This window comes from Elgaria multicarinata, chromosome 15, assembly GCF_023053635.1.
Source record: "Elgaria multicarinata webbii isolate HBS135686 ecotype San Diego chromosome 15, rElgMul1.1.pri, whole genome shotgun sequence".
NCBI classification, from domain to species: Eukaryota; Metazoa; Chordata; class Lepidosauria; order Squamata; family Anguidae; genus Elgaria; species Elgaria multicarinata.
The window spans coordinates 12,733,278-12,749,367 of record NC_086185.1 but is presented as its reverse complement, the minus strand read 5'-3'; the positions used below and the strand labels follow the sequence as shown (position 1 = coordinate 12,749,367).

Below are 16,090 nucleotides of genomic sequence, written 5' to 3'. Positions count from 1 at the left end.
AATAAATAAATAAAACCTTTCAGGCTCTGTGCTGTAGACTAGGGCCAGAATTGCCACCACAGCTATCTCCCTTATTTATTTTTTATTACATTTTTAATACCGCCCAAAAGCCGAAGCTCTCTGGGCGGTTCACAAAATTTAGAACCATGAAAAGCACAACAAAACAAACAACAGTCTAAAAATACAAATACAAAATACAATATAAAAAGCACAACCGGGATAAAACCACACAGCAGAAATTGATATAGATTTAAAGACGGAATTAAAACAGCAAAGTTAAAAATTTAAGTTAAATTAGGTGTTAAAATACTGAGAAAATAAAAAGGTCTTCAGCTAGCGACGGAAGGAATACAGTGTAGGCGCCAGGCGAACCTCTCTGGGGAGCTTGTTCCACAGCTGGGGAGCCACAGCAGAGAAGGCCCTCCTCCTAGTAGCCACTTGCCTCACTTCCTTTGGCAGGGGCTCATGGAGAAGGACCCCTGTGGATGATCTTAAGGTCTGGGTAGGCACATATGGGAGGAGGCGTTACTTCAAACAACCTGGCCCCAAGCCGTTTAGGGCTTTGAATGTTAGTACCAGCACTTTGTAATGCATCCCTGATAAGCGATTAAGAGTTGTGTCAGCTTAATCAGGAACCTTTGTATTAGAGTGCCAGAAGACGACCAAGTCTCTTAACCTGAATTGATGATGGACCCATTGCTTAGCATAATAAAGCTTATTTACTTGGAGATCAGGCCTCAGACCTGGCAGGAGGTGTGGTGGGAAACTCCCCTTTATCTCCAATCACTGATCAGGCATTACAGGGGGATTCCCCTCCCTAAACCCCCAATAGACTCTTAGCAGTGGGGCAGGGCTTGTGGAAGGAGCCAAGCCCTCCGCAGACTGGACATCCATGGGCGCAAATATATTTAAAATCATTAGAAAAATGAACTTTTTCTTTTCTAAGACTCTTTTCTAAGACTCAGCGGGATAGTTTTCATTTTATAATTCCAGACATTTTAAAAATGTTGGTGCTTCCGAATTAGTTTTCTTTACTTCTCCCCACACCCCCAACCGAACAACATTACGGTCCATTTTAACAACACTCAATATTTTTGAATGCCGGGCTGTAGGTGATCCTAACCATTTTTTTCTTTTCAACAGATTTGGTTCATTTAACTTGTTCTTCTATTAAAACTGCTAAAGAAGACCTGGAGCCTGTTGTGAGGCAGTTATTCAGTGAAGTGACAGAAACAGGTACGGTTGTTTTGTTCCTTTAATGATCACACGAGTTAAGCACAGTTTCCTTTCAACCCAACTCTGCCTTTTGGGTGTCAAGTGTTAGGTTAACAGACTGTGTGTGCGTATTTGTGTCTATTTACTTTAGTGTGAAGGACTATGAAATATTTGAAGCACTTTAAAGGCACTATAAGGAAAGGAAAGGAGAGGAACCTCTCGTGCAAGCACTGAGTCATTACTGACTCTTGGAGGGATGCCAGCTTTTGTTGACGTTTTCTTGGCAGGCCTTATAGCGGGGTGGTTTGCCGTTGCCTTCCCCGGCCGTGATTACCTTTCCCCCAGCTAACTGGGTACTCATTTTACCGACCTCGGGAGGATGGAAGGCTGAGTCAACCCAAGCCGGCTGCCTGAATCCAGCTTCCGCTGGGATCGAACTCAGGCCGTGGGGAGAGTTTCAGCTGCCGAAACTGCTGCTTTACCGCTCTGCGCCACACAAGGCTCATCACTATAAACCTGCTGTTAATTATAATGTTAACAATACTTAGCATTTCCATATTGTTTTAATGTATTATCATCATTAATACATTAATGATAATATATTAATGATGATAATACACTTTGTGCCTAGTCCGGAAACTTCAACTAGTTCAAAATATGGCAGCCAGGCTGGTCACTGGTACACCTATGGGTGACCACATTACACCAGTTTTAAAACCTCTTCACTGGCTGCCAATTAGTTTCCGGGCAAAGTATAAAGTGTTGGTTATCACCTTCAAAGCCCTACATGGTTTTGTTCCAAGCTACCTGCGGGATGTCCTTCTTCATACAATCCGCCCCACACGCTCAGATCCTCTGGGAAGAATGTACTCCAGCCAACAAAAACAAGGCTGACAAGTATTACCCAGAGGACCTTTTCCTCTGCCGCTCCCAGATTATGGAATGACCTGCCGGGATTGATTCGTCAACTTAACAGTCTTCCGGATTTTAAGAAAGCCATAAAGACTGATCTCTTCCGGCAGGCCTACCCAGTTGAATTTTAAGATGCCTTTTAATAACGTGCTGCTTTTAATAATGTATTAGTTTTAAATGTTATAATTATATGTATTTTATGGTATTTGCATTTATGTTGTACCCCGCCTCGATCCGAAGGGAGAGGCGAGTAGCAAATAAATAAATAAAGATATTATTATTATCATCATCATCATCAATCAATCTCTATACCCCCCAATAGCCAATCCTCTCTGGATTCCTCTTCTTAGGGTGCCTTCTCATAGCAGAGGCTAGCTAACATTACAGCTATTTTTGTTTTTGACGCTGCTGCTCTAAATAATAGTATAGAAGTATAGCTATACCATTCCTTCACGTTCTCTAGCCATGATGTTTGTCTTCTTCCCACTGATCTTTTTCCTTCAATTTCCCCTTGTATAATAAGTTGGATTATGGTGTATTTTTCTCCTCAAATAATATGGCCAAGGTATTGCAGTTTTCTTCTTTTGACAGTATTTATTCATTCTGTCGGTTTGCTTACCCTATGTTGTACGTCCTGTTTCGTTATTCAGTCAAGTCCATGGTATCTTCAACATACGTCCGTATATTCACAATTCAAAAGATTTGATTTTGTTCAAACCGTTTTTCTTGATGGTGCGCAACAATCCACAGTTAAAATACAGCATAAAAATCTAAAGTATACAAAATTTAAAACAATTGAAACAATTTCAATAAAATACTAGGCATGTTCAGACAGCTGGCATAGATGCCTTATCATGTGCCATTAAATGCCTGGCAGTAGAGTACAGTCTTAACCTGGTGCCAAAAGTTGACAGTGTTGGTGCCAGGCGGGCCTCAGTGGGGAGATCATTCCATAATTGGGGGGGCCACCACTGCAAAGGCCCTCTCCCTTTTGACCACCTTCCGTGCCTGCCTTGAAGGTGGCACTCAGAGGAAGGCCCTCTCCCTTTTGACCACCTTCCGTGCCTGCCTTGAAGGTGGCACTCGGAGGAAGGCCCTCTCCCTTTTGACCACCTTCCGTGCCTGCCTTGAAGGTGGCACTCGGAGGAAGGCCCTCTCCCTTTTGACCACCTTCCGTGCCTGCCTTGAAGGTGGCACTCGGAGGAAGGCCCTCTCCCTTTTGACCACCTTCCGTGCCTGCCTTGAAGGTGGCACTCGGAGGAAGGCCCTCTCCCTTTTGACCACCTTCCGTGCCTGCCTTGAAGGTGGCACTCAGAGGAAGGCCCCAGATGTTGATCATAGTGTCCAGGTTGGTTCAGTTCGGGAGACGGCTCTGTCACGGATTGTGGTCGCAAGCCATGGAAAACTTTATAACAGTGGTTCCCAAAGTGGGCGGTACCACCCCCATGGGGGTGGTGGGATTGCATGGGGGGGGCGTTAAGAGACAAGGGGGCAGCAGGGGGCACTAAGAGGCAAAGGGGCAACAGGGGGGGCGCTCAAGGTGGTCTTTTCTGAGAAGCGCCTCTCCAGTAGGTCTTAAAACCCAGGGACATTTTTATGGGAGACGGTAGTTTGGTCCAAAGCCATATAGGGGAAGAATCCACACATGTATTAATACCATTTAAGAGTCCTTTTAACAGTGAATTGAAATGTTTCAAAAGCACCGAAACGCTAATGAAGAGACATACCCTGCTTGGTGTGCCCCGCCACGCCGGCTGCAAAACAGAGGCATTCACTCTCTTTTCCCTCCCTCCCTCGGCAAGCCTGCAGCGGGTGCTTCCCATTTAAAGGGGCCACGTGCAGGGGGCACTGGGCATGAGTTTGTGGAACCAAGGAGGTGGTTACCTGAAAAAGTTTGGGAACCACTGCTTTATAGGTTAAAACTATCAACTTAAATTGGTCTCAGAAACGTGTAGGCGGAAGATGCAACCAGGCCAGAATTTGTGTTACATGCTCAGATCTTCTTGTCCCCTTTTTATAATAGTAATAATATATCCACTGATATTAATACTTTTAAATTAATTAGTCAATATACAGGAGTAGCAGTTTTTGGTCCCCAAAGACAGAGAATGCAAACTTGGCTTAGACCATACATTTTATTGGACCGGATAAGAAGAAGTTTCTGTGAGTACAGGGCTTTCTCTGTTGTGGCACCCCAATTGTAGAATGCCCTCCCCTTGGAGGCCTGACTGGCGCTGATGCTAGCTTTGTTTTGGTGACAAGTTAAAATGTAGCTTTTTATCTAAGCCTTTGAGGGCTAAATTCACCGAGGCTGTAAGTAGTTTTTACTGCTTTTATTGCTTTTATTGCTTTTAAATTTTATACTGGTTTTAACTTGAGTAATGGTTTAATATGTCTTTTAGCTGTGTATAGTATTGATTGTTTTATATTGCTGCATTGATTTTATCTGTGTGCCACCCTGAGATCTTAATGATATAGGGCGGGATACAAATGTTTTATTCAACAGCTTGGCTGCCTCTTTCCAGCATGTAACTCCTCTGTTGAGGGAACTGCACTGGCTGCCTATTTGCTACCAGGCCAGGTTTAAGGTTCTTGTACTTGTGTACAAAGCCCTAAATAACTTGGGACCAGGATACCTGAGAGAGCACCTCCTCCCTTACCAACCTGCCCGGTCACTGAGGTTATCCGAGGGCCTGCTCCTGGTGGTTCCACATAGATCCATCCTCCGATTGGAGTCCACCAGGGGAAGAGCCTTCAGCGTGGTGGCCCCCCTCCTGTGGAATTCCCTGCCTCTTGAGGTCAGGCAGGCGCCACGTTTTTACTCCTTTCGGCGCCTCTTGAAAACATCTTTATTCCAGGAAGCCTTTCCTTAATGTCCAGCCATGAGTCACTGTATTTGCTTGTTTTAAAATTTGTTTTAAGTGTTTTATTCTGTTTTTATTTTCATTTTATCTTGTACCCCGCTCCGAAATTTTTCAGTGGGGAGCGGTATATAAATATTCTAAATAAATAAATAAATGTTTTAATAAATTAATTAATATTGGGGTGTGCATTGCGAATTGTATGCAAAGGCACATGCTTTGGGGTTTCAGGGAACTCTTCATCGCACGGAATAAAAACAAGCCACATTTCAGGGATTCATTTAAGCAGGGTTTACTAATTTTTCGAGTTCTGTTAGAAGACCAGAGAGACGATTCATATAAATGCTGCAAACCCATTTGCCGTCGCTCCAGATATATCTCCCATAATTTAACTTTTTTTTTAAAAAAAGAAGCCGTTTCGTAGAGGTCTGAAAGACCCAAAATATGAAAAAGTGCTCTGGCCGCTGCTTGGTGCTGTCTTGTCCTGTCCCCCCGCCCTCCCCCCCCCCACCTTTCTTTCTTAACATTAATCTTAATGCTTAAACTGATCTGGTTCTGAAGTGATGTATTGTTTAGTAGCTGCCTGAAATTCTTTTGGAGGAACTCTGTGATCAGGAGGGTCCTCAGGTGCACTGAGGCACTGAGAAGCTAGTTTTCACTGACACATAGGCCTTTTTATCATCAAGATGAGGTAGTGGTCGTATTTTAATTAAAATGTCAGAACAAATACTGTTGGAGTTATTGAAAATGAATCACCAGATAAAGTGAGCACTGGGCCATGGCAGGTCAGAGAAGCAAAGTCACCTGAAAGGAGAGGGACTCTATTCATTTTCCTGACTAAATGAGGAAGAAGTAACTTTTTTTTTTTTTTTTTTTAATACGAGCAGGAGGAACTTTCGATATTATTTTTAAAAAGAATGCCTTCCATCGCGTCAAGCGCCGCATCTATCTGTCGGCTGAGTGTCCCTTCCAAACAATATTTTAAAAATAAAAATAAAGTGCACGTTCTGAAAACAGTCATTTGATTGCTGATTCTGTTTGCACACGCGCACGGGGTTGGATTGAGACGTAGTTGTACGTAGAGTAGATTCCCTGAAATGCATAGGATTTAAGTGAGTCGTGACTAAAGGGCCATTGTTTGCAGTGGGTCTACTCTAAGGATGACCAAGTCCAGATCCACACATGCATGGACGTACGTGCCTCCCCCGCACACCTCTTTGCATGCCTTTCCAAGATACCATCTTACCTTTGTTCACATCTGCGACGCCACCCCCCTCACACACCAGGCTTTGACGCGCACACCTGTCTCAGGCTAAGCACCACCACTTAAATACCTGAGGAAGGGGTAAAAAGAAAAGTATAACCTTTCCCTTACAGCAGAGGGAAAAGGTAAGGAGCTTTGGAAAAGGCTTTTCTGTGAATATAGCAGGCTGAAGGTTTAATGTTATGTGTTTATTTATGAACTAATAGAGCGGGAGACACAGCCAAACTGACGCGTGGTTTTATGGTTGCAAAATAAAGAAAACGTTTATTGTAGTTTACAGTTCTTAGTTCCTTTGAATTATATTCCAATCCTGCCTATTCTTAATAATTCTGGTAGTAACCAATCTAATAATAACAATCCTTAGTCCCTATGATCTTATTTTCACTCACTCCTCACACAACTCCTATTATTATTATTATTATTATTATTTATTTATTTATTTATTTATTTATATAGCACCATCAATGTACATGGTGCTGTACAGATTATACACAGTAAATAGCAAGACCCTGCCGCATAGGCTTACAATCTAATAAAGTTGTAGTAAACAATAAGGAGGGAAAGAGAATGCAAACAGGCACAGGGAAGTGTAAACAGGCACCGGGTAGGGTGAAGCTAACAGTATAGTGTCAGAACAAACTCAATATTTAAAAGCTATAGGGAAAAGAAAAGTTTTTAGCTGAGTTTTAAAAGCTGTGATTGAGTTTGTAGTTCTCAAGTGTTCTGGAAGAGCGTTCCAAGTGTAAGGGGCAGCAGAAGAAAAAGGACGAAGCCGAGTAAGGGAAGTAGAGGCCCTTGGGCAGGCGAGAAGCATGGCATCAGAGGATCGAAGAGCACGAGCGGGGCAATAGTGTGAGATGAGAGAGGAGAGATAGGAAGGAGCTAGACTGTGAAAAGCTTTGAAGGTCAACAGGAGAAGTTTATATTGGATTCTGAAGTGAATTGGGAGCCAATGAAGAGATTTCAGAAGTGGAGTGACATGGTCAGAGTGGCGGGCCAAGAAGATGATCTTAGCGGCAGAGTGGTGGACAGAGACCAGCGGACTGATGTGAGACAAAGGAAGGCCAGAGAGAAGAAGGTTGCAGTAGTCCTGACTAGAACACACACAGCTAAACACATCTACCCTCCAAAACCCAACCACCAACCGAGCCCCTCAAACCACTCAGCTCCCCCATATATATAGACTCCTCCCCCTTTCCACAGCATCACCAGCCACACCCACTCAGTCCAACATTCCGCACTCTCTAGACCTACTCATCCAGACATAACTAAGGGAACAGAAATGTGGGTAACGCCACAATATCCATTACAAAAAGAGACAGAGAGAGGGAAGGTGTCCTCGCTTTAAGAAATACAAGAATATTGTTTGTTTAAATCTTATTTTCATAGAATGGCATGTAAGCCAGGGGCTTACATGCCATCTATTAATGAAGAAAACCCAGAGTTAGAGCATCTCCAAGAAATGGAGATTCAGCTCCCATTTGAAGGCTTCCAATCAAGGGAGAGTCTACCAACCTTCTAGGTTGGGGTAGGCAACATGGCACCCATGGTCCCCAGTGCACCCCAGGACATCTTTCTTGGGGCGCCCAACCTGTCCTGATGGGGGGCGGGGACTGAAAAAACTCAACACATTTTTTCACCAGGTGCTGTGTGAGATAGGTGTCTCAAATCCAATGTTTAGTGTATTGGGGCTCAGACTCCATCTCCCTATACGCAGTCTTTTGGGCAGGTTACTCGTCCTTTGCAGCCGTTTGGTCTGATCCAGCAGGGCTCTTCTTACATCCTTAATCATGGAGGTTGTTAAGCACTGACGTGCTTTGCCCTGGGAATCCATTGCTCACCTCGAGCGTTGCCACGGAGTGCTCAGAGATCCTGTGCGGTGGCAGGGGTGGTGCTCTCCAGGATGGCCAGCCCTCCTTAACTGCCCCCCTCCACAATTCCCTAAGTGGGGGATGAATAATTTATTTATTTTATTTATTTAAGGATTTTTATGCCACCATTCAGCCAAAAAAGGCTCTCACGGCGGCTTACAAAAGTAGTTCTTGACCATGTAGTGTCCCTCAGGCATAGGGACCATACGGGTGAGCTTGCCAGCTCAGCCTGCCACTTGCCCCTAGACTACCAGGCAATAACTTCAGAGTCTTTTCCTTGCTGGATTCCTTTATTACTGAAACCTCCTAGAACAGTGACACACCAAACTCCATGTTTCAAAGATAGGTTTGTTGCAAATGAGGAATGCAGTATTATATAAAAATAAAGCTTTTATTGCCTCAAACAAACATCGCTTCTAACTAACTTCTCTCCAGCCCTGACTGACTCCTGAGTCACCTCCTGATTGGGCGAGTATTCCTTCAATCAAAGTCTGTGTCCCTGACTTCCTCTTCCATCTAACTTCCTGTGTGTCTCACTTAGTTCTACCTATTGATACATCTTTCCTTTTTTTTATTTTAACCAACAATACATTACAACTCCCATTTACCCCCCCAATAAAAGCCTCAGCTCAGGTCTGTGATCCGAGATTGCTTTGATGCTCCTCGAGTTCTCTCGTGATGGGGTGCAGTGATTAGAGTGCCATTGCAAGAATGAAAAGCAGGTAGAAGAGATTCTAGTGCCAGTGGGGAATAATTGCATGGCTAGCAAGGAGAATATCCCTGCAACAGAGAAGCAAGTTAGTTGCTCCAGAAGTCTGAGAAAATCAGATCTTACTTCCTTTGTGTTCTTTCAATCAGCAGAAGAAATTAAAGTGTGTTCGCAAAGTACATTAACGTATTCCTCTTCCCATTTGTTTTTGTTTCAAAACTGAAGGAAGTTCAAGGTGGGGAGAAGTCTCTCTTACTAACATTTATCTATAACCAAATCTCAAATGTATTCTTTGATTTTAGTTTTAAAAAATTACAGCCTTCCCTCTCACAAAAGTCTACAACATCTATAAAGTACCATCCAGATAATGAACAAAAATATACCTAACATGCATTAAGTGAACAAGATCCAACTACACAGAAGCAAAGAATTAATAAATATAAGCAGTGTCAGCCACGTTTCCAAGCTCTTCCAAATTAATATTTCTAACCCAGCGTCGTAATGAATATAGAGTGGGCGCAAAGCAAATATCTCCAGGGAGGCTTTTCCACAGGCGGGCACCACCACCGAGAAGGCCTTCTTCCTAAAGTCCAAAGGTGGGAGCCACCTAGACTAGGAGCTCAGATCTTTTTAACGTTTTGCAGGATTGTGCAAGTCTCATTCCATCTGAACGCCGGTGACAAAAATCATTTTCTCTTTGTTTCAGAAAGCGAAGGTGCAGGAGAAGGCCAAAAGCCTCAGATTCTCTGGTCAGTCTATTTCAACATGAGAGACTCGTCCGGTGTGGACAGGTCTTCGTATGAAAACTTACCCTCCAATGTCTACATTTGCTCTGGGCCAGATAGTGCATTAGGAAATGACTGTGCTGTCAAACAGGTAAGCGAGTCCTGAATTTGTCGTCTTTCAGCTGAAGGTCAGTAATAGCAGGAATGGTCTTTAGAAGACCTGAAGACGGTTGTGCACACGATGGTAACTTCGAGGCTCGACTTCGGCAATGCGCTCTACACAGGGCTACCTTTGTGCCTAGTCTGGAAACTTCAACTAGTTCAAAATATGGCAGCCAGGCTGGTCACCGGCACACCTAGGGGTGACCACATTACACCAGTTTTAAAATCTCTTCACTGGCTGCCAATTAGTTTCCGGGCGAAGTATAAAGTGTTGGTTATCACCTTCAAAGCCCTACATGGTTTGAGTCCAAGCTACCTGCGGGATCTTCTTCTTCCATACAATCCGCCCCGCACACTCAGGTCCTCTGGGAAGAATTTACTCCAGCCAACAAAAACTAGATTAACAACCGTTACCCAGAGGACCTTCTCTTCTGCTACTCCCATTGTGGAATGGCCTGCTGGAGGAGACTCGTCAACTTAACAGTCTACTAGCATTCAAGAAAGCTATAAAGACTGACCTCTTCTGGCAGGCTTATCCAGTGGAATTTTAAGATGTTTTAAAATGTTTTTAGGATGTTTTTAACAATGTATATTATGTTTTAATTCAGTTTTATGTATTATATTGTTTATTATTGTTCCCCGCCTCGATCAAAATGGAGAGGTGGGTAATAAATTATCATCATCATCATCATCATGATGCCAGCAAAGTTCTCCCAAGTCAAGCTCAGAAAAGAACGCAGAAAGCTTGTTTAAAGCCCACCTTGAATATGAAGTGAGCTCCAGACTTCTTAAAATGAGCCTTGTGTTGCGCAGAGCGGTAAAGCAGCAGTTTCTGCAGCTGAAACTCTCCCCACGGCCTGAGTTCAATCGCAGAGGAAGCTGGTTTCAGGCAGCCGGCTCGGGTCGACTCAGCCTTCCATCCTCCCGAGGTCGGTAAAATGAGTACCCAGTTAGCTGGGGGAAAGGTAACAATGGCCGGGGAAGGCAACGGCAAACCACCCCGTTATAAGGCCTGCCAAGAAAACGTCAGCGAAAGCTGGCGTCCCTCCAAGAGTCAGTAATGACTCAGTGCTTGCACGAAAGGTTCCTTTCCTTTCCTCCAGACTTCTTTTCCCCCTTGGATTAAAATGCAAGTGTGAAAAGAATTGCAGAGTTTCCTCCCGTGGAACGGAATGGAGTTTCCTGGCTTCATTGCATTCAGTGGGGGAAATTAAGATCCTGCAGCGGCAAAAGAACAAGGAGGGGAGGAAGCCCATCCTGCATGGGTTCTCCATGGGGTGATGGGATGAGCTCCCATCCCCCGCTCTCAGTTTTTGTCCCCTATTCTGGGCCCCTTAAGATGTAATGAAAGCCATTGTATTGAATGGGGCAGAATAAAGAGGTGCAAGGGTACTCTTACCACTAAACCAGTGTGGTGTAGTGGCTAGACTGTAGGACTGGGAGTTGGGAGATTCGGGTTCTAGTCCCCACTCAGCCATGGCAACTTCGGGCCAATCACAGACCCTTAGCCCGACCCACCTCACAGGGTTGTTGTTGCGAGGATAACATGGAGAGGAGGAAGAGGATTATGTACGCCGCCTTGGGTTCCTTGGAGGAAATAAGGCGTGATATAAATGTAATAAAATAATAAATAATCGAAGGTTGTTTGAGAAATTCGTTTCGGGTTTACCCAGTTTGCACCTTCGGGATCGAACATAGACTCGGACGCAACCCGCGGTTGGAGCTCATTCGTTTCCGAGATTGCAGTGTGATTTGCGGATCCAAAGAAAGGCGTTCGACAGTATGCGTGCATTTGAGAAACGCGCATAAAACATGCACACTTCTGAAAAATGAGCACAAATACACTTTAATCCGTGGGAGAGGAATACACATAATTGATGTGTGTATTTGAAAAACAAAAACGTACACGAAAATACGTACCCATTTTCCCGTGGAATGAAGAAAGCAAAGCTCACAATCTGAGACGGACTCGAAATGAGAACGAGGTTCGAATTTTGCTGAATTTGCACATTTTTTAGGTGAAATCCGTGCATGGCAGTGGGGGTCAGAACCCCCAGCCCCTTGAGTCCTATACAGACTGGGCCACCGTCCCCCACCTTAGGTCCCTTAGGTGGCATGGGGGAGCAGGCACTGTGAGGAGAAGAGCAGAAGGAACCACTTTCCCCCCAGCCCTTAGATTGGTTCAGAAAAAAATCCCCAATTCTTCCGTGTTTTTCTGAAAAAAGCTCAATATTGTCCGAGGAGGCTTTCCTAGAACTCTCCCACCTCTAGAAATAAATCTCCCTTCGACTTTCGCTGTTCACAAACCATTGTGCCTTTTTTGTTGTAAATCATTTATTAATATCATACAAGCCTTATGCTTCCTATAAGTCTTTGATGGTCTTTTATCTCCCTAACGGGCAAATTATTGCCTTGTAAAACAAAATTAAGGCTACTACTAGCCTTTGAAAATACAGATCAGATGTGAGCATTTGGGCTGCGTCAGCTGTACCGCTTAAAAAGCCTGTTGATGGCGGCTGTGTGTTTTATTAAAAACCTGCAGCTGCTTAAATTTCTCGCATATATTCTCTCTAGTCTGAGCCATTTAAAAATTAATGGTTGCTACAGCCTTCTTTCTCGGAAGTTGAGAACGTTATCCCGGCGTGCTCACGCTGGAGCAATGGAGGCCGTGGCTTTTTTAATGCTTTTACGTAGTCGTATCGAACTGTCAGAATGCAAGCGATATACTTTATGTCGCTCGTGAACGGTGCCCAGCAAAGGTGCTCTCTGCCTTTGAAATCAGCGGGACTCAAAAGTGCTCGGCTTTGGGGCCGTGGCGCTCACAGTGTTCTGCTCGGATCAAAGCAGACTTCTAAAAGCAGCAGGCGTGTATGCCATAATTGGTCTGCTGACAGTGCCGAGCAGTTGTATGGAGAGCCCATGTGGTGTAGCGGCTAGAGTGTTGGACTCGGAGTCGGGGGATCTGGGTTCTAGTCCCCACTCGGCCATGGGAGCTCGTTGGGTGACTTCGGGCCAGTCGCAGCCTCTCAGCCCAACCTACCTCACAGGGTGGTTGTTGTGAGGATAGGAATGGAGAGGAGGAGGAGGAGTATGTACGCCACCTTAAGTTCCTTGGAGGGGAAAAGGCAGGAGATAAATGCAATCCATCGATCAATTAAAACAAAAAAACGCACACTGCATCCTATGGCATGGTCTGAAGGCACGTAATGCAACCAGCTTTCTGAAGCTAAGCAATTCTGAATCTGTTCAGTGCCTGGAAGGGGGGGGGGCTGTTTAATGGGTTGAGCATCTAGTTTGCATGCACAAGGTCCCAGTTCAATCCCCACCATCTCCAGGTAGAACAGTAAAAACTCCGGCCTGGAGAGCTGTTGCTGCCAGTCAGTGCTGACAATACGGGGCTACATGAAGCAAGGGTTTGACTCAGTATAAGGCAGCTTCCTATGAGCATGCTGCCTTGAGTTCTCCCACAACTAATCTCCCCACTCCTGAAACACACACACATACCTCTCTCATGTTTGCACACACACAGACACTCTGCTGGCTTTTGTTCCAATTTCCAATCACGACTGGAGAAAATGATCAACTAAAGCCAGATTGGGGAAGGATATTTTCAGGGGAGAACTGGCAGCCAAGGGGGTTAAACACTCTCTTTCCACCTGCTGATCCTTAAAAACATTTGCAGGGTGAAAACGACAGGGCTGAGGACCTTAAATTTCCATCATAATGTCTAGTTCCACCTTTAGAGAGTCTCCCTGGCTATTAAGACCTTGAGATGGAGTTCTGCGTCGGGCGTCTGCCGTGTCAGAAGTTTTGTTTTATTTCTACCTATTTATCTCTCTGTCGTAACAATGTTTATGTTGCCCTTCCGTAGAAATCCCCAGGGTGTCTTTTACATCAGTGGCCCCCAACCTTTTCGGCACCAGGGACCGGTTTCGTGGAGGACAATTTTTCTATGGACCCGGGGGTGGGGGGTTGAGGGGATAGTTTTGGGAAGCCACGCCTGACCCCCCCCACACACACACACTCCAGCGTCCCGGCCCCTCCCTGGCCAGGTGGGCACCCAGACAAAGCAATGCCAGGACGCCGGAGCGGGCGGCCAGCCCTGGAACATCGCGCCCGGAAGTCGCTCTCCCAGGGCGGCCTCTGGCCGGGCGCACCACCCCAGCATCCTGGCTTCGCTTCGGCTGGGCAGGCGAGATGGTGCCCCGTACCCAGGTACGCTGGGGTGGGGGTGGATGGGTGAAAGCAGCTCACCTGTGCGGCCTGGTTCCTAACAGGCCATGGACCGGCACCAGTCTGCGGACCGGGCGTTGGGGACCCCTGTTTTACATAAACGTATGAAAACAAGGGTGGGATCAACCACTTTCAGGGGCAGGGACTTCTCTGCCATGGCACCTTCCTTGTGAAATGCTTTCCTTTAGGCAGCAGCTTTCTCCTTGTTGGCTTTCAGAAAACAGGGTACAACTCTTTTTAAAAATAAATATATTGGCTTTTATAGAGGGGGAGCTGATGCTGCCCTCCCATCTGTGAGGCAAATACAACTTTTGCTTCCTGTGGATTGAATCGAGCCCTCAGCCAGTAGACAAAGTAACATATGCTTTCTTCCCCCCCCCCCCCGCCCCAAACTTCCCAATAGGCCGAGGCCATTTTTCAAGAGATGTTTCCCAGTGAGGAGTTCTGCCCTCCACCTCCAAATCCAGAAGATATCATCTACGATGGAGATGGCACTCAGCCGGAAGATCCCGGATTCAGTAATCCATCGGAGGGCAAATCGGAGACGTTGCCGGAGAAGAGCGTTGAAGAGAATGAAGCGCCCCCAGAGGAGTGAGCCAACAAGAAGACCGGAACTGAACCCATATCTCTATGGACTCTGAGCAACGTAGGATAAGCAACCGATTGACTTACACGATATGTAATCCCAGTGGGGCTTCACAGGGTTGTTTAGCAGCCTACATTGAGTTGGAACAGGAGAGTCTTATCCACATACTGAAATGTACTACACGCTTGGCTCATTTCCCCTGGAAATACAATGCTACCATTTTGTAAATAAGGCTTTCCCATCTTCCATGGAGTCACAGCTTGTCAAAGTCAACAGCGGCGCAACCTCTAAAATAGTCTGCTTTACAAAGTGGGTGGGGGGTGGGGGGGCAACCATTTCCATTCACAGAAAACGGCTCTCATGGTAGATTAAAGAGCAGGCACTGAGAAGCCGGCGTTCCATTGTTACTGATCTAGTCTGACTCTTTGCCAGAAGGAGAGGACGCAAGCGTTACGTCATTTTGTTCGGCTTGCCGTGCAGAATATCACTGAAGTGGCTTTGAAGCAGTGCTGTGATACGCTCAGTAGAAATAAAATAGCTATTCTTGCCTCCTCGGAAATTGTCGTCTAGTAACCCTTGAATACTTTGGCATTTAATGACTTTCAAACATTCAGCTCTGTGGGTCACTCTTGTTTATCATTAGTTAAAACAAAGTTTACTTGGTTACTACTTAACATTTTGAGCGATAAACTACTTGGCTTTGATCCTTGCTTGTTTAACTACGGTGAATGTGGAGGGATTCCCATGAAGTTCAACAGAGCCACGTTTCTCTCCCCACGGCTTGGTCCGTCTGCACAGGTGCGCACTCAGGGAGCATGCTGTGGCAGCCTACGGAATGTGAGGTATGCAAGCCGTAACTCCCTTCCTCCTGAACTAGATCAAGTTGCATGCTAACATTAAATGGTAAAACAGGAGACGTGCGCACCCCATTTCCCAGAATGCCCTCATGCGCTGCCTTCGCATGTGCCTAGACAGTGAGGGGAGAAATGGTTCTTCTGAGCCTTACAGAAACACCACCATTCAAAGGTTCTGCACCCACTTGGGGAAGCATATTTGCTGTTTGAATGCTCATAAGTATATTAAACGAGTTAAGGTAGTGGTTTTCTAGATTAATCAGTATTTGAAGGGCATTGTTTTAAGAACGCACAACGTTCGAGTAAAAGGTTCAACCTGCTGTTACCTCTGGAAATGCATCTCGATTGGGGATAATTCATAATGCGTGTTTTGTAAGGACTAACTATCCAAGCAAACTTGTAACCGTTGTTTATCAATGTGAATTTGGACACACGAGGGTAACAAATGTGCAACGAGTGAGGAATCGTACACAGAATACTGTTTTGAAACTCATCCAATGCCCCTCATGACTGGGGGGACGGGAGATTCTTGAAAGTGCAGGTGACCCTTTAAAATGCTCTGTGCAGTCATGCATTGCACACCACTCATGGGATCTCTCGGTGAAGACTGAGTTACTTAGTGTCAGGGCTGGAGTAGCGTTGGCTCCAGGGTTGAGGGTGCCCCCAGCAAGGTACTATCCCACCCCACATCTGCCACC

The 16,090-nt window shown here is 45.4% G+C and overlaps 1 protein-coding gene across 1 annotated transcript in view; it reads left to right on the top strand.

Moving 5' to 3' along the window:
* Positions 1-15,097, top strand: part of CHM (CHM Rab escort protein) — a 99,469-nt gene extending 84,372 nt beyond the window's left edge. The window contains exons 13-15 of the mRNA XM_063141641.1: positions 1,144-1,236; positions 9,539-9,708; positions 14,356-15,097. Of these exons, the coding sequence (XP_062997711.1) occupies positions 1,144-1,236; positions 9,539-9,708; positions 14,356-14,547 (455 nt within the window). The 3' untranslated portion in view covers positions 14,548-15,097. The remainder of the gene's footprint in view (positions 1-1,143; positions 1,237-9,538; positions 9,709-14,355) is intronic.
* Positions 15,098-16,090: the final 993 nt, after the last annotated feature.